This window comes from Xenopus tropicalis, chromosome 7 (genome assembly GCF_000004195.4).
Source record: "Xenopus tropicalis strain Nigerian chromosome 7, UCB_Xtro_10.0, whole genome shotgun sequence".
NCBI classification, from domain to species: Eukaryota; Metazoa; Chordata; class Amphibia; order Anura; family Pipidae; genus Xenopus; species Xenopus tropicalis.
This window is the reverse complement of record NC_030683.2, coordinates 24,018,413-24,034,486: the sequence shown is the minus strand read 5'-3', so window position 1 is coordinate 24,034,486 and position 16,074 is coordinate 24,018,413. Positions and strand designations below refer to the sequence as shown.

At 43.0% G+C, this 16,074-nt stretch overlaps 1 protein-coding gene across 1 annotated transcript; it reads right to left on the bottom strand.

The window, feature by feature from the left end:
* Positions 1–12,344: 12,344 nt before the first annotated feature.
* foxi2 (forkhead box I2) lies at positions 12,345–15,531 on the bottom strand. The gene is given in 2 exon segments (NM_001016544.2): positions 12,345–13,189; positions 14,919–15,531. Coding segments are annotated over 2 exon segments (1,053 nt in total). The 5' UTR covers positions 15,442–15,531; the 3' UTR covers positions 12,345–12,659.
* Positions 15,532–16,074: the final 543 nt, after the last annotated feature.

Sequence of the window (16,074 nt, the reverse complement as noted above, 5' to 3'; positions counted from 1 at the left end):
TTATTAAGTTAAAGTTATTCGATGACGTTAGCATGTTATGGTTAAATTATATTATTGTTAATGATGTCAAGGTTTTCATGGTTTGTGAATAAACTGGCTGCAGCCTTTTCAACCCAACAAAAGCATGGAGTTTGTATTTTGATGGGTGGTTGGGGGTGGTATAGAGAGGGCACAACATTGACGCTGCCATTGTCAAGAACGATAAAGCTGTTATCATAAACTACAAGGATATGAAAATGATACTGAACTGGAGTATGAAGGGCCCCTCCAGAAGTCCCCAGTCAAGGGCCACCCCCACTGCTCCACCACAGCTTTCCCCACCCATCCTGTCAATAAGGATATTATAAATCACCTAGGAGTTTCATGCTATGTAAAAGCACAAGGCCGAAGGCTGAGAGCTTTTATACAGGTCAGAGAACTCTGAGGTCATTTTCATGTGACAGGAATTACATCACTAAGCACTGATTATAACAGATGACATCACCAAGCACCAAATATAAGGATATAATTTGCAGGATATTAATAGTTCTTGCATATTATAAGCATTTATTTCTCCAGGTATTTGGTGCTTTTGTATAATATTAGTTTACAAAATACAGCTCTTTATTTCCCCTTGCATTATTTATTGCCCTTTGGCAGAGACGGCTGTTTTATTTATATTTCCAAACCATTCGCTGCATTTGGACGCGATGATCGATCACAGTAAGGATGGTATTTGAATTCTGTCACTGTCTCATTGCAGGGCTGGGGAAGGTGCAAGCACGAGGTGCTCTGAATGTACAAATGGCACAGAGGATGGAGGGAAACGCAGAATGTACAAATACCAATTACATATTAGGGGTTTGCACTTGAGCTTGAGGTCTCAGAGACCATGGTGCCCCCGAAGCCCCCTAAAAGGCTGATCCCTAAATTGCCGGCTGATCATTTTCTGTTTTGAAGCATATATGCTGTTTTGATAAAAGCAAAGGTAATGCACTATGGTTGCAAAACATGGGACCTGGAACTCTCCCAGGAACTTGATAGATGCACCCTGAGTGGGAATACTGAGAGCTGAATGTATAACCGCCTTGGCTTTAAACAGCTGCAGATTGAAACAGTTAAATCAGCAGCTTTTGCTATTGTGGCATTAAAAGGACAATAAAAGGTTAAATTGCTGGGGGTGTCTGTTTGTTAAGAACCCCTTGAATGCTGAGACGCTAACCTTGTTCCGTGGCCGGGGCACTTCTTCTATAAAGAGTTCAACAGCCTGGAACTTGGCTGAAAAGACTGTGGTGCCCTTTTATGTAGCCCAGTGGCTCTTGTGCTGCTTTTGGGTGAGAGCGTGCACAGAAAGACTTGTACCTTTCCCCCCCCTTAAGCCCCCTTAACTCTTTCCTCCTTGATGTTAACTTGGTCACAAGTCATGCCTGTAGTACTGTGTCTGACTGGCCCACCAGGATACCAGGAAAACGCTATCTAAAGCAAATGCTTCTAGGGCTCTTTACTCAGGTATGGTAATGCCTTCTGCAGAATAAATATATTGTTCTAGGTGGCACTAATGGGGCAAATCTATTGGCAGTAACATGCCAAAATGACTTTCTATGTCCTTAAATGCTGAAATTTCAAACGAAGTAGGAGGCTTCTCTTTAAAGGCCTTAACAAATGAGTTTAAAAAGTGTCTCATTTGAATGTACATAAACCAGGGTAGTAGGATATCTGGGGCTTTTGTTTTTATTTGGTTGAGAGATAAGGGTGATGCTAAGGATCTAGCAGATCGGAACCCTAAGTAACAGCGCAGAATCCCCTGGTTTATATAGTGGATACTTTATAGCAGCTGGAAGAAAGGATTGCTCAGCAGCGCCTCTACTGGGGAGTAGGGGGAATGCAGTTTATATTTAAGCTTCAGTTTTCCCCAAAGATTTAACGTAACAAAGGTGTTTTTAAAGCATAGAAATTCTAGGCAAAATGCTGTTTGTGGCCAGATCCATGCGTTTTTCAGCAGGATTCGGATGTGCCTGTTCATAATGCTGTGCTTAACTGCAAACTGCCCAGCAGCACCACGCTTACGCACAGCCCTGTGTGAGAGGAGCTCTGTATTCTAGTAGATAATACAGTATATACTTAGCCAGGCTTAAATGTACGGAGCATTCTGTGGGCAGCTTCTTTTCTCGGCAGGGAGAATGAACTACTAAAGTCAGCTGGCTGCTGACAACGTTTCCCCTCACCTCCCGTTCTATGGGAAGGGGAAAGGGTTTTTTTTTTATGGTGCGGGCCCCCCTTGGCACAGGGCCCAATCGGGCGCAATCGGTCCAACCTGCCTAGGCCCGGCCCTGATTGTTAATAATATTAGTAGACAAACAGAAAGAGCAGATGTGACAAGGAGTGTTGCAATCTGTTACTGACTGACAGGGAAATAGCTGTATATCAGGGCTCCTAGTGAGACCCGGACTCCATTATTCAGATGCACTTGTTACATGCTACATGTTTTAATATAATATCAGCAGACTAAGGGCTGTGGCACATGGGGAGATTAGTTACCGTGAGACAAAGCTCCCTTGTTGTGGGCGACTAATGTCCCCAAAATGCCTTCCCACTGGCTAGAATGTAAATCGCCGGTGGGATCACAAACGCGCGGCAACTAATCTCCCTGTGTGCCACAAGCCTAAGACCTATAGGTTCTTGAAAGTTACACAGCCCCAAGTGATTGTAATCGCTTCCCTGATACCCTGTGCGGGTGCTTCTGTTAGCAGAAATCTGCCCCACCCGGGGTTCTTTGTATTGAGCCCCATGGGGTGATCTTGTTTTTCTACCTGTTACTTCCCAATCCTGGGGCCGATGGATGCCCATCAGAGTGAAGAAGCCAGCTTTTTTGTTACGGTTCTGCTCCTCACTCTACTGTGAATGCGCAGCCCTGCAAAGGAAGGAGAAGCAGGGAGAGGGCCGCTCTGGGGTGCAGTTTTCTGTTGATGGGAGAACTGGCCCAGGGGTATCAGGTGTGTGAGCATAATCATAAATTTTATGGCAAAGCGAAATGGGACGGATTCGCTCATCACTACTACCTACTTCTGGCCCTGATGGTAATGAATTCTGAAATTAGCTTTCTGCAGGATCGCCAACACTTGAAAGAGCAAGCAAACTGTGATGGGTGATTATTGTCCTGCCATTTTGCTCTCTGCCGCTAGGGCAGCCTCATATTCCGCTCTCATTACAGTGCGGCGATTCGGCATAGTTTGCAATAACAGATATGTGATGAGACGGTGATGGAGATAATAAAGGGGCTTATGTCTCCAGTTTTGTTATAATCTGATATATGAAAGGATTTTCCGCGCTCCTCTTGTCACCGGCGTTATCGGAAAAGTTCTGAAATGCGTGTTTGTTTGAATTTGATGCAGTTGTTCTCAGATATCAATATAGAAGCCTTTCTTAGAAAAAAAAAACAATCAAACCTGTCACGCTAGAGACATTTGCTTTTATGAAATTCTGTCCTGCACTTCCAGCTGAGTTCTGCTACATCTGGGTTATTGTCTCATCAAATACCATCTCAATGATTGTGCGCAATGAAATCTTTGTTGATGTTCCTGTGGAGCCAGGAGAAACCATTTGCTTCCATGCAAACCAGGTGAACAGTGGGACTGCATGCAATTAGCACCATTTAGTGAGACAATTGTGACAAACAAAATACCATGTCTAAACAATGTATAGAGCCCTTGGGTAAGCCGGAGTCATGCAGATTCCATATTAGACCACATCAGGCCTATGGACAGCTAGCTGGATAATCCGAAAACAGAAAAATCTTTAGAAGTTTCTGGAAAAATACAATCTACTTCATCAATGACTTTGCTGCCATACTGCTGGCTCTATAATTGCTAACGGTGGCAGTTAATCCTGGGAGTTCTTAAACATTAAACAATCCTGGGAGTTCTTAAACATTCTTGAATATACCAGATCTAACCAGTCTATGGTACCCTTGGGTAAGCTGAGGCCATAAAGATTCCATGTTGGACCACATCAGGCCTAGACAACCCTAACATAGAAGAACTATAAGAAGCTACTGGAAAAAAATATTTGTAATTTACTTCACTAATCACCAAGATACCATACTGCTTGTCCTGTAATTGCCAGCTGTGGGGGCAAAGCCTGGGGGTTATTGAACAATCTTCATTATACCACTTCTAAGCAGTCTATGCAACCCTTGGGTAAGCTGGGTGCGTATGGATTTATATTGGGACTATATCAGGCCTATGGACCTCTAGACCCTAAGATACAAATTTATATATCTTTAATCATTCACTGATAAAATCTGAATCTCCTATATACAGAGATATGACTTCTTCTAATATATATGTCTTCTTTATCAGTTTTCTAGTTTGAAGTACTATATAAGCAGAGATCCGGTAGTGATCGGCTCCTTTGGGCTTACCCTATTTGAGCTGACTCAGATTGTATTGATTTGAATTGGCACCTAGGGCCATGGCCCACGGAGAGATTAGTCACCCACACTTAATAAATCTTGGCTACTATGTGCAACTAATGCCCCCAAAATGCCTTCCCACCCTGCCTTTCCTGCAGGAGAAAACTTTGCACGACTTCAGAAAACGAAGCAACGTATATGGCTTCCCACCAGTGAGTCACTTTATTGCTGGTGGGGAGATACTTCATAGAGATTTAGTTGCCCTGGGTAGCCCTAAAACTATTATAGTTTGGTAAAGGGGTTTCAATTAGAGATGTAGCGAACTGTTCGCCGGAGAACTAATTCGCACGAAAATCGGGTGTTCGCAAGTTCGCAAGTTCGCGAACTTTTAGCGAAGTTCGCAATTTTGGGTTCGCCTTAGCTGGAGCCAAATTATGACCTCTCACCCCAGAGCCAGCAGATACATGGCAGCCAATCAGGCAGCTCTCCCTCCTGGACCACCCCCGGACCACTCCCTTCCATATATAAACCGAAGCCCAGCAGCCATTTTACATTCTGCCTGTGTGTGCTTGATGAGTTAGCATAGGGAGAGAGCTGTGCAGGGGTTTGAGGGACAGTTTAGGTAGCTTTGCTGACTAGTAATCTACTTTCTACTGCTCTGTATGTAGCTGCTGTGGGCAGCTGTCCTGCTGATCTCATCTGCTGTAACCCAATAGTCCTTGTAAGGACTGCTTTTATTTTCTGATTACTGTTACTCTAGTCTTCTTTTCATTGTGTACTGCAGCTCCGTCTGTGTGTGTTGGAGACAGGTGTGCTGCTCATAGTAGTGCACTAAGCACCAACCACACATTCACATCATTTTTTTTTATTTGTGTTTTTTTACTTTGCTACTGTAATTTATGTAGATGCCAGACGTTATAAAGCAGTTTATTACACAAGTGTAATGCCGAAGGGGCCGGAGGTGGAGAGGGCGGCAAATCAGGAAACACTTGAGGCAGTTGTTGTGGTACCTGTAATGCATCTAGGCGGGTGGTAATGTGCTGTAAAGTCTGCGCGAGGTGCACCTGCTGAGTCTCCTGCTGCTCCAGACGTTTCATAAAGGCTTCCAAAATGGATTCCAGAGAGGAAGCAGACGCAGCGGCCTGAGATGGCTCCATGTCTGGCCCAAGCTAACTGTAACGTTCAAGTTAGAATGGAACCAGTGTGCGACCGCTGTATGCAAAATCTGACTCCTACAGTATAACAGGAACTCCCAGCTCTTCCCGGTGTTCACCGACGCCCTTTTGGGGCCCCGGACTTTCTGCTGCGGTCCAATCTGTTCAGACGAGATGCGAGGTACAGGCAAGGCAAAGGCAGAACGTAGTCGGGGTACAGGCACAAGTCGGGGCTGGCAGCAATATTCGTAGTCGGGGTACAGGCAAAAGGTCAAGGTAGGTAGCAAGTATCGTGGTCTGGGTCAGGCAAAGGTCAAATCCAGAAACAGCAAACAAAATGCAAGAGCAGGTACTGTAGATAACAGAAGCCAGCTTGGGCAATGAAAACAATGAAGGAAGGGGTTTAAATAGCCGAATTTGGCGCCAAAAATCAAAGGAACCGGAAACCTAGAAAACCTACACAAAGATGGCGCCTAATGCTTCAGGGCGCGCGACTGCGCATGTCCGCGCGTCATCGCGCATGCGCAGTAACGCCGCGCCGTCCCTGCCGAACCCGGAAGTGCGGGCCCCTAATAGAGCGCGTCTGCCGGCCGGCGCGACCTAAGGTAGGAGAACGCGCCGGTCCGGCAGAGCGCCTCACAACAAGTTTAGAAATGTAGTGTGATTTCTGCCCTTTCCAGCACAAAACGCAACACTGTGTCAACAACGTATTTTTCAGAGAAAGTTTTGCCTTTGATCCCCCTCCTGCATGCCCCTGTCCAGGTCGTGGCACCCTTTAAACAACTTTAAAATCAGGTTTCTGCCTAGAAATGGCTTTTCTTGGTTTTAAAGTTCGCCTTCCCATTGAAGTCTATGGGGTTCGCAAAGTTCGCAAAAGTTCGCACTTTTTGGCGGAAGTTCGCAAACGGGTTCGCAAACTTTTTTTGTGAGGTTCGCTACATCTCTAGTTTCAATAATATTTGGCCATTCTTATCCATGTCCAAGTACATTATAAGATAATATACTGGGTATATATAGGTAAAAAAAAACAGGATTGTGTGCTTTCAAATAATTCAAACAAAATTCTATGGAAGAATTGTACAAAGACTGGAGTAACACCACTGGGTACCAATGGACCACAGTCAGGACATCTGGGCTAGGGATGTAGCGAACCTAAAAAAAAAGCCAAAAAGCGCGAATATTCGCGAACTTTGCGAACCCCATAGACTTCAATGAGAAGGCGAACTTTAAAACCTAGAAAAGCCATTTCTGGCCAGAAAACTGATTTTAAATTTGTTTAAAGGGCGCCACGACCTGGACAGGGGCATGCAGGAGGGGGATCAAGCAAAAATTTCTCTAAAAAATACTTTGTTGAAAAAGCGTTGCGTAAAAACGGGCAGACCTAGCGGAAATACGGGGAGTTTTTTGCTATTTCGCGCTATTGGCACCATGGAAACGGGATTTGCATACACCAGTACTAGGCTGAAAAACGCCATGTGTGGTTGTGCGGCGTTTTTTAGGCAGAGAAAAAACGCAGCGAAAAAAAAACACGGCGACCCAAATTGCGAACATACGCAGAAAGTTCGCGAACTTGCGCGTTTGCGAACACCCGATGTTCGCGGGAATTAGTTCGCCGGCAAACAGTTCACTACATCTCTAATCTGGGCTTTTCCACCCAAATTCCGACTGATTTGCAGGTACCCAACCTGCTGCAGGACTCTAGTTCACACAGCGCCGTGGGTCAATAGCTGCTGAGCACAACTATATGCAAGTATATTTTATATGCAAGTGATTTTATACAAAACTCATTGTTGGGAAAAGCACAAATTTCCCACTGTGTCTGTGGACGTAAATAAGTCTATAGACTTGCTTCAATGCTGAGCATTCCCATTTATTTCTGTGGCATCTCAGCAGGTGGTGCAATTTACATTTTTTATTTTTTGTGTGTCTTTTTTAATAAACAGGTATGGGACATGGGACCTGTTATCCAGAATGCTTGGGACCTGGGGTTTTCCGGATAAGGGATCTTTCCGTAATTTGGATCTCCAAATTTAAATATTTAAATATTGAATAAACCCAATAGGGCTGTTCTGCCCCAATAAGGGGTAATTATATCTTAGTTGGGATCAAGTACAGGTACTGTTTTATTATTACAGAGAAAAGGGAATCATTTAACCATTAAATAAACCCAATAGGGCTGTTCTGCCCCCAATAAGGGGTAATTATATCTTAGTTGGGATCAAGTACAGGTACTGTTTTATTATTACAGAGAAAAGGGAATCATTTAACCATTAAATAAACCCAATAGGGCTGTTCTGCCCCCAATAAGGGGTAATTATATCTTAGTTGGGATCAAGTACAGGTACTGTTTTATTATTACAGAGAAAAGGGAATCATTTAACCATTAAATAAACCCAATAGGGCTGTTCTGCCCCCAATAAGGGGTAATTATATCTTAGTTGGGATCAAGTACAGGTACTGTTTTATTATTACAGAGAAAAGGGAATCATTTTTAAAAATTAGAATTATTTACTTATGACCTATTTAAACTGTCTCCTGTTCCCACTAACAAGTGGCTGTATCATTCCGTCGCGCCATTAAGCACACAGTTCACACAACAAACCCAAGCAGATGGTTTAAACCCCAACTTGAAACATTTCGAAACTAAAGTTGGGACGTAGGAACTCTGAGATTATTTTTCAGTTATGGGGCCCCGGCAGTTCTCACGCACTCCATGGAGGCAGGATGAGAAGAACACGGAGCGATTTCATTTATAACCTCGTAAAAAAACTGCCATTGGGTAAGTGCAGTAAAACATTTATGCCGCTGACCTACAGTTTCATCAATTACTGTGACATTTGGGAGATAAAGTTACATTGTACTTCAGACACTATCTTCTCTGACTCAGTGCTTCCCATGGTGAAAGATGCTCTCTCCCCTCTTCATGTGAGAGACTCAAATTGGCTCAGTAAAGTGGTCGGACGGAGCCTTCACCTGTTCCCTTGAGGCTCGGAGGTGTCAGTTGGCTGACTGTGTCCCTATGCCCTGCAGCTACATTATCTGGTTAAGCTGTCCCAAAAAGCTCTTCAGCTCACTAAAAAGATTAGTTTTCTGTTCATTTCCTCTTTAGAACATACTTAAAGGTCTGGGAATCCCAGCACTTTCCAACAGGCTGTCACAGATACCAAGATGGGAATGTTTCTCGCTTTTCATTCTTCAGTACTAAGAGAAATGACTTGAAGGATATTCACAATTATAAAGGGGTCTTTATGCTCGCCAAGGAACTGCTGACTTGGAAAAAGACTCAAGGCTACTAGATCTTGTTACTGTATCTCAAGACACTTATTTATGCTGCCATTAGTGAACATTTAGGTCAGACACTTTATTATTTATGATATTACCTGTCTGTACTTCTCATGCACCCTACCAAACGCCATAGCGCCTCCTGTACAATTCACTAAATAGGTATTTAGGCTGCCAAGCTTAGCTTTCATAGGTAATATATTCCACTGGACTATGGAACACACACACACAATGAAAATGCCAAATGACAGAACTCATGACAGATTATATAGGTAAACCCTCTACTTTTTGGGCCACTGGAACCAATAGATAAGGCCTCTCCAGAACTTCCCACAATGAGACAACTCCTAAAATGGGTACAAGGTTGGATGTGTGGAGGGGTGGGTAAGGCACAGGTGGAGTAATTTCAGGGAAATCTGTGCTTATGTGCCATTGCATCCCATTCGCTATAATAGATGCAACTGCATGTACAGCTTTGTTGCAACTTGGGCACAATTATTTTGAATATTTTTAAAGTCTATCTGCTGTCACCTCCGGTGTTTGGCGTTGCTATATTTTTTCGGCACAACTGAACTTCAGTGATTAATGCAGGGTGCTGTTGAGAACTCTAGAGGCCTGGAGGTGGCATCCCCAGCATTAATTATAGAATAATAATAATTAGGTTCAGTATGATTTCCAGACAGTCAGATTGCTTGTGATTATTTTGGTGCAGTTCTAGTGCCGTAGTAACCCCAGAGCTACCACCACATTCAGGGTGGTGTTCAATTTATGGTTCCCCACTGCACTTAAGCATTATTTAACAGAAGAGGCAGGATGAATGCAATAGTGCTCCATGCAAATATGCAACAAATCAAGGAGCGTGTTTGAATGCAAGTAACTTCAATTTGCATCAGTTTTAGTGAGACTGCACTTGTTGTCGTAAATGACCCTGTCTATCTGAGCTGCTCATCATTAGAACCAGCAGGTTGGGGTAGCATTACCATCTCTCTATTTGATCATCCCAGCCGGTAAATCTCCAGCTAGGGCCGAGGTCGTCATTGCTGGTAAATTTGTAATACTCTACAAATCTCTCCTTTCCCTGACCCTCTCTGCTAAATGATTACACCCTTTTAGTTAAGACTTGCCTATACCCTGCCTATGTCCGTGCCCACTCCACCCATTTCTCCACCCTGTTACACCCCAGCCTACTCCCTTGACCCAAAGGCTGGTATTACAAGAAAAAAAAAGTTGGCAGATATTTTTTCACATGGATAACTAATTTACACCAGGAGACAAACTGTTTACACAGACAAAAAACACTTCCCACAGGCAAAAAACACTTCCCACAAGCAAAGTTGGTGTGGGTTTTTGCCACAAACAACACAACAATTGCATTAGCATTCTGTAAAAAAATAAACATACGTTGTTGGAGCCACAAAGGGACAAACTGCTAAATGTGAGGCTTTTGCCCTACTAAACAAAGCAGCAGATGACTGATATTGAATGGTGCTTAATGCCTCACAGCAATATTGCTGTTTTGGTGTCAGACTCCACATATTCCACTAGATGGCGGCAAATCCCAAAAAAAAACCAAGGAGCAGAGGCACAGGCAATGCAGGAAGAAATTCTGACATCTGCAGCAGTTACTGAACAGTTTAAGACCAACATTTGAATTCATAAGTTTGTTTTTAAATTTGAAACATTCCTTCTATATTGTTGCCTAGCAAAACACCTTACAGTGCTGGGCTTTGTGATATACAGTTTTTACCTTTATTTGCCTGTAAAAAAAAGTTCTTGCAGAGAGGGGGTTTGAGACTTCTAGCATTCCCCTTATGCTATGCAGATAGCTCCCAGTTGTTACTGTTTAGTTGGGGTAGTTCTGAATTGTAGACCACAGAGGGCATGGGCTTTATTCAAAAGGTGGCAGGCTAGATCAGGACAATACCTTCTATAGTTGTGTGGGTTAGGGGAATGGACGAAATGGTCCAGATTTTTTATTTTAAATGTTTAGGAGATATGTATACAGAAAATACCGTACTTAATCGTCCATACCTGCCTCGACCTCAGCAGAGATTACAATCTAATTCTCTAATGACAACCCTTCCTTCTTCATCACTCTATGCCCATCCAATAGCAGTATGTATAACTCAAAGACCCTTAGGTATATGTCATTTAAGCTAGTATCTGCACGAGGCCAGTGCCATATTTTCTATAAGGCACAGCCATTGCCTGGCAGATTGGGGTGTGCCAGCTCTTGGCTCCTATGTAGAAAATTTTTTAAAATATGTTCTAAACCCACCAAGCCACCACCAGATACTTAGCAGGGGAGGCCCTCTCTTCAATCCAGTGGCGGAACTACAGTAGATGTTTCTGGGCCCCACAGCTAATTATATTTACAACCCCAAATCATGGCGTGGTGTTCTACCAAGATATAATTAAATTGGTAATTAATCATGGCCTTACTGCCCCATTCCTTAAACTGCCAGTCTCGGCACTGGCCCACAGTTACACACACGCCAATCAGATAATGGGGTTAGGGGGTAGAGGGCAAGAGGAGGAGTGCCTAGGCCAGTGCTGGATGGAAATACAGTGATTAACATTATGATCTGATATTTCAGTAGATACTCTGGAGAACAATAAGGGTAGGTAGGAGCAAGACAGAGACAAGAGACAGGATACAGTAATAGGAACATTGGGTACGTTGTTGGTATTCACAAAAGACCATTGGTCCATTGGGTTCTCTATATGATGGCATTTATAGACATAGAGCTTAATCTGTAATAGTCAATATGGCCCCAATCTGCTGCTTGACTTCACCCCACCACTTACCTAGAGTTCTGTAGCTGATTAGGGTGCAACTGCCCTCTGTTCTCAAAAAAAGAAAATGTTTACAGGTTGGTGCTCTACATGTACATAACAATTTTGTTCAGTGTACTGTAGGTTCTATATTGTATGTTACTGCTCTTTTACTCTTTACTAAAACTATAAAGGGTTTAATGGTTTAGAAATTCAAAATATCCATTCAAACTCAAATTGAGAGTCCAACAGCAAGTGCACACCTCTATCCCAATATGATAAAATAAACCATTTAATAAAAGAAAAATACCTTGTAGCTGTTGAGGTTGTTTGTATGGGGGTCTTTCAATAGAGATATTTATATATAGATATAGATATTTAGATATAGATATAGATATTTAGATATAGATATATAAGAATGCTCGGGACCTGAAGTTTTCTAGATAAGGGGTCTTTTTGTAATTTGGATCTCCATTTATCCATCTATCATTTAAACATCAATCAAACCCAAAATGAATGTTTTGCCTCCAATATGGATTAACTGTATCATAGCTGGGGTCAAAAAGAGAGCTGACCCTACTGTATTAAATGTATTCCCTTGCCTAATGAGAGGCTTGCTCTGAATATACCCTATAAGGATAGTAACAGGGTATTAAACCAGTCAATTGCCTCAGATCGCCCCCAGGCATAGCAGCACATAACTGGGAGACACAAGTCACAAGAGTAAATAAGGACGACATTTAGTCAGTCAAAAGTTTTATTCCACCCTCCTCAAAGATTCAGCAGTTCAGTTCACACAATTAAAAACTGACAACATTTTTACATTAATTGCTAAAAAAAAAAAAAATAAAATATAAAAACAGTTTTAAAAATGTAAGTTGGCATCTACCCATTGAACCCTGCGAGTGCTTCCTCATACCCATACTGGCTGCAAATAACCCAACCTGCATAGTTCATAGTTATGGATATTAAAAACGTACGTCGTTAAAAGAATTGGAATAAAAAGCTCATTGCCTGAACCCCCCAGAGAGCAGCAATGATATCTCAATAGAACAGCGTCAGACCTCCCCCTCCCGGCTGTACAAGTGGTTGAGGCTGAAGGAATTCATGACAGAAGTGCAAAGGCTGCTCGCTTGCTTAGAGGGGTAACAGGGGACTTTGGAACCAGTCTGGGGTTCAGAGATTTGTGGGCTGGAAATGGGGCAAGAAGCCAGTTCTGCTAAATAATGTCTTGAGTTTGAGAAGTCTCCGAGTCTGGCAGAAAAATGCCTGGGGGCCCCCACATTCATCAGCGCATTCATGTTGGAGGCAAAATTTGTGAAACAGTGACTACTGTCCAGGGCAGCCAAGCCCCCCGCCGGCCTGCTCTTACTCTCAGGGGTGCCATAACTGCTCTGCTCAAGCGCCGAAGCTCCTCGAGGGCTGTCTGACCCTAAGGATTTCAGAGCAAGTTCCTTCTTGTCTTCACTGGCGTCCCCATCAAACCCCGCTTCCACGCTCTCCGATTTCCTTTTCCGCTTTCTTCTGAAATTCCCATTATCAAACATTTTCTCACAGTTCGGATCCAGCGTCCAGTAATTCCCTTTACCTAAAAATAAATATAAGAGATACAAGATGGGTTACCACCACTTTGCTTTTTGATCTACACCCTGTGATATTATTATTATTATCATCAACATTTATTTATAAAGCGCCAACATATTCCACAGCGCTGTACAATAAGTGGGTTTCATATATTGGACATACAGAGTAACATATAAAGCAATCAATAACCGATACAAGAGGTGAAGAGGGCCCCGCCCAAAAGAGCTTACAATTGGCAGACAAACACACACAACATAGGGAAAACCAAAATACATTTCAGACGTTGCTTTTTGCAGCATTCCTCTGACTTACTTGCATGCAATCACCTTCACAATAAACACAAAGTCGTTTCCTGGCTCTCAAAAAGTTATACAACTTGTGGCCTTTAAGCTGTCCCATAACTACAAATCCCATCATCCTCAGCCAGACTGCCTAGTTGTACAGTTGGAGGCTATGCTCTTCCTCAGGGACACAGAAAGGACTGCATTGATCCCATTTAATCAGCTTGACATTAATGCAGCCCAGAAACGTGCATTTGCACAACTTCCAATGGGGCTGTATATGAACTTATGCACTCAGTTAGTATGATATATGGTCCCTACAAGTAAATGTAATATATATGCATGGTCCCAAACAATCCCGCTATAACCGAGCACCTGTGCAATTAGTAATCATACTAATCAGTTCAGATACATTGCGACTACACTGCTTTCTATGTGGCCATGCAGTGCACAATTAACTTTACTAATCAGGTTTTCTAATCAGCTCAGGCATGCATTAGTGCCCAGACTTAAAGACATGGTGCATGGATTTAGGCACAATATAAAAATGGTTAGATGCTAAACATGTTAAAACAGTTGTAAAGAAAACCAAGCATTCGCCATTTTTCTTTTAATGATGTCCAGCTTGGAGCCCCCCCATCTGTTGGGCTACCAGTATCAATTAACTCTTAGGGTGAAGACAGACAGAGCTACGTAGTAGCAGCTACTCGTCATAACTACTAAATGCCAGAAAATACCCCGCCATAGACAATACTGAGAATTGCCTCTGCTAAAACACATGTAGAGACGGTTATCAGTAAATGATCAGCATTGTCTCTTTCTGTAGCTGTAGCTGAAGTAGCTGCTACTAGTACCTCTGTGTATCTTCACCCTTAGTATGTTATAGAATTGCCAATTCTAAGCAACTTTTCAATTCATGTTTTTTCCCCAAAGTCTTCATGTTTTATAGTTTGCATGGACCCCAGCAGCCAACAAACTATTGCTCTGTGAGGCTGCAATTTTATTATGTTGTATTATTTATTGTTCTATTCAGGCACTCTCCCATTCATATATCAGTCCTTCATTCAAACCACTCCCTAGTTGCTAAGGTAATGTGGACCCAAGCAACCAGATAGCTGCTAAAATTCCAAACTGGAGAGTTATAAAAGGAATAAATAATGAGGACTGTTTTTATACCGTTTCAGGTTAGCACTTTCTACATCAACTCAAAGGTGAACAACCACCTTTAATATTTCCCACATCCCTTAAGGGGCCCAGGGCAAATTTCCCCTCTGCCCTACCCCAAAATCAGCCCTGTTGAGTCTATGCATGATTTTACATATGAATTCACAGTATGGCAACTCCCACTCATATGATTACATAATCATTAGCAGCTATATAAATGCTCTGCGCAGATTATCCTTGATAATTATGATACTATACTCAATAGGAAACCAAGGATCTGGCAATTACCTGGATCATTATCATCCCTGGCCACTTTTTTAAAGCAGTCATTAAGAGAGAGATTGTGCCGGATCGAGTTCTGCCAGCCGGCTTTGCTCTTCTTGTAGAAGGGAAAGTTTTCGGCCACGTAGCTATAAATCTGGCTGAGGGTCAGCTTCTTCTCTGGGTTGTTCTGGATAGCCATGGCAATGAGAGAGGAATAGGAGTATGGGGGGCGCACCATCTTTAATAAGTCTGCCTGGTTTGGAATGGAAAGCCAAGGGAAATCAGCCACCCCAAACCCAGAAGAAGGAGGAATGAACTGCCTCTGGCCACCGCCATATCCTGCTGGGAAGTAAGGGGAGCCACTGCCTCCATTGAGATAAGGTGATGAGTTCATGGCAGGTCCATTTAGCCAGGGGTATGGGCTGGCAGTGGGGGATGAGTACTCATTGCGTCCATAGCCCAGGGCTGGGGGAGCTGCTGGTCTCTGAGGCAGTTGCTGGTTCTGCTGCTGGTGGTAGAGGCTGAAATGATCACAGTACATTGCCATATCCAGTAGGTCCTGTGCATGGGGGTTAGTGGGCTGCTGCCCAAAAGTGTTCATAATAATCCTTTATGAAGTCTGGTGGGACATTCACAGAAAAATGAGCTGCCCAAGGCAATATTGCATTGAGTGAATGTGCACAGCTTTACAGGCAACTTCCAATGAAAGCAACAGAAGCTGCAACAGTTTGTAGTAATGAGGACTGCACCGCCTCTGAGAATGCCCTGCCCATGTAACAACTCACACCTACAGAGCAAACTTTCCTGGGATCACTTGCACCAACGCTGTGTCTTGTCAAGGATTTACACCAATATACCATTATATCACTCTCCTGCCTGGGGGGTGTGGTTTTACAAAAAACAAAGGGCAACTATGATTATTTTTGTTCATTAAATGTTTAATTGGCCATGTTTCTCCTTAATCACTTCAATTCATTACAACAAAAAACAGGATCAGTCTGTAAGCAACACCCAAGGGTTTATAAACTGCAATGCCATCATTTTGGGAAGCAAATAATGAAACTGAACCCCATGAATATGATTTATTAAGAGTAAATTGAATTCCCCAGGTGTCTGCCATTAGGGGCTTATACCCAAGCACAATTCAGGTGGGGGAGGTTTCTATACACAGAATCAGTAC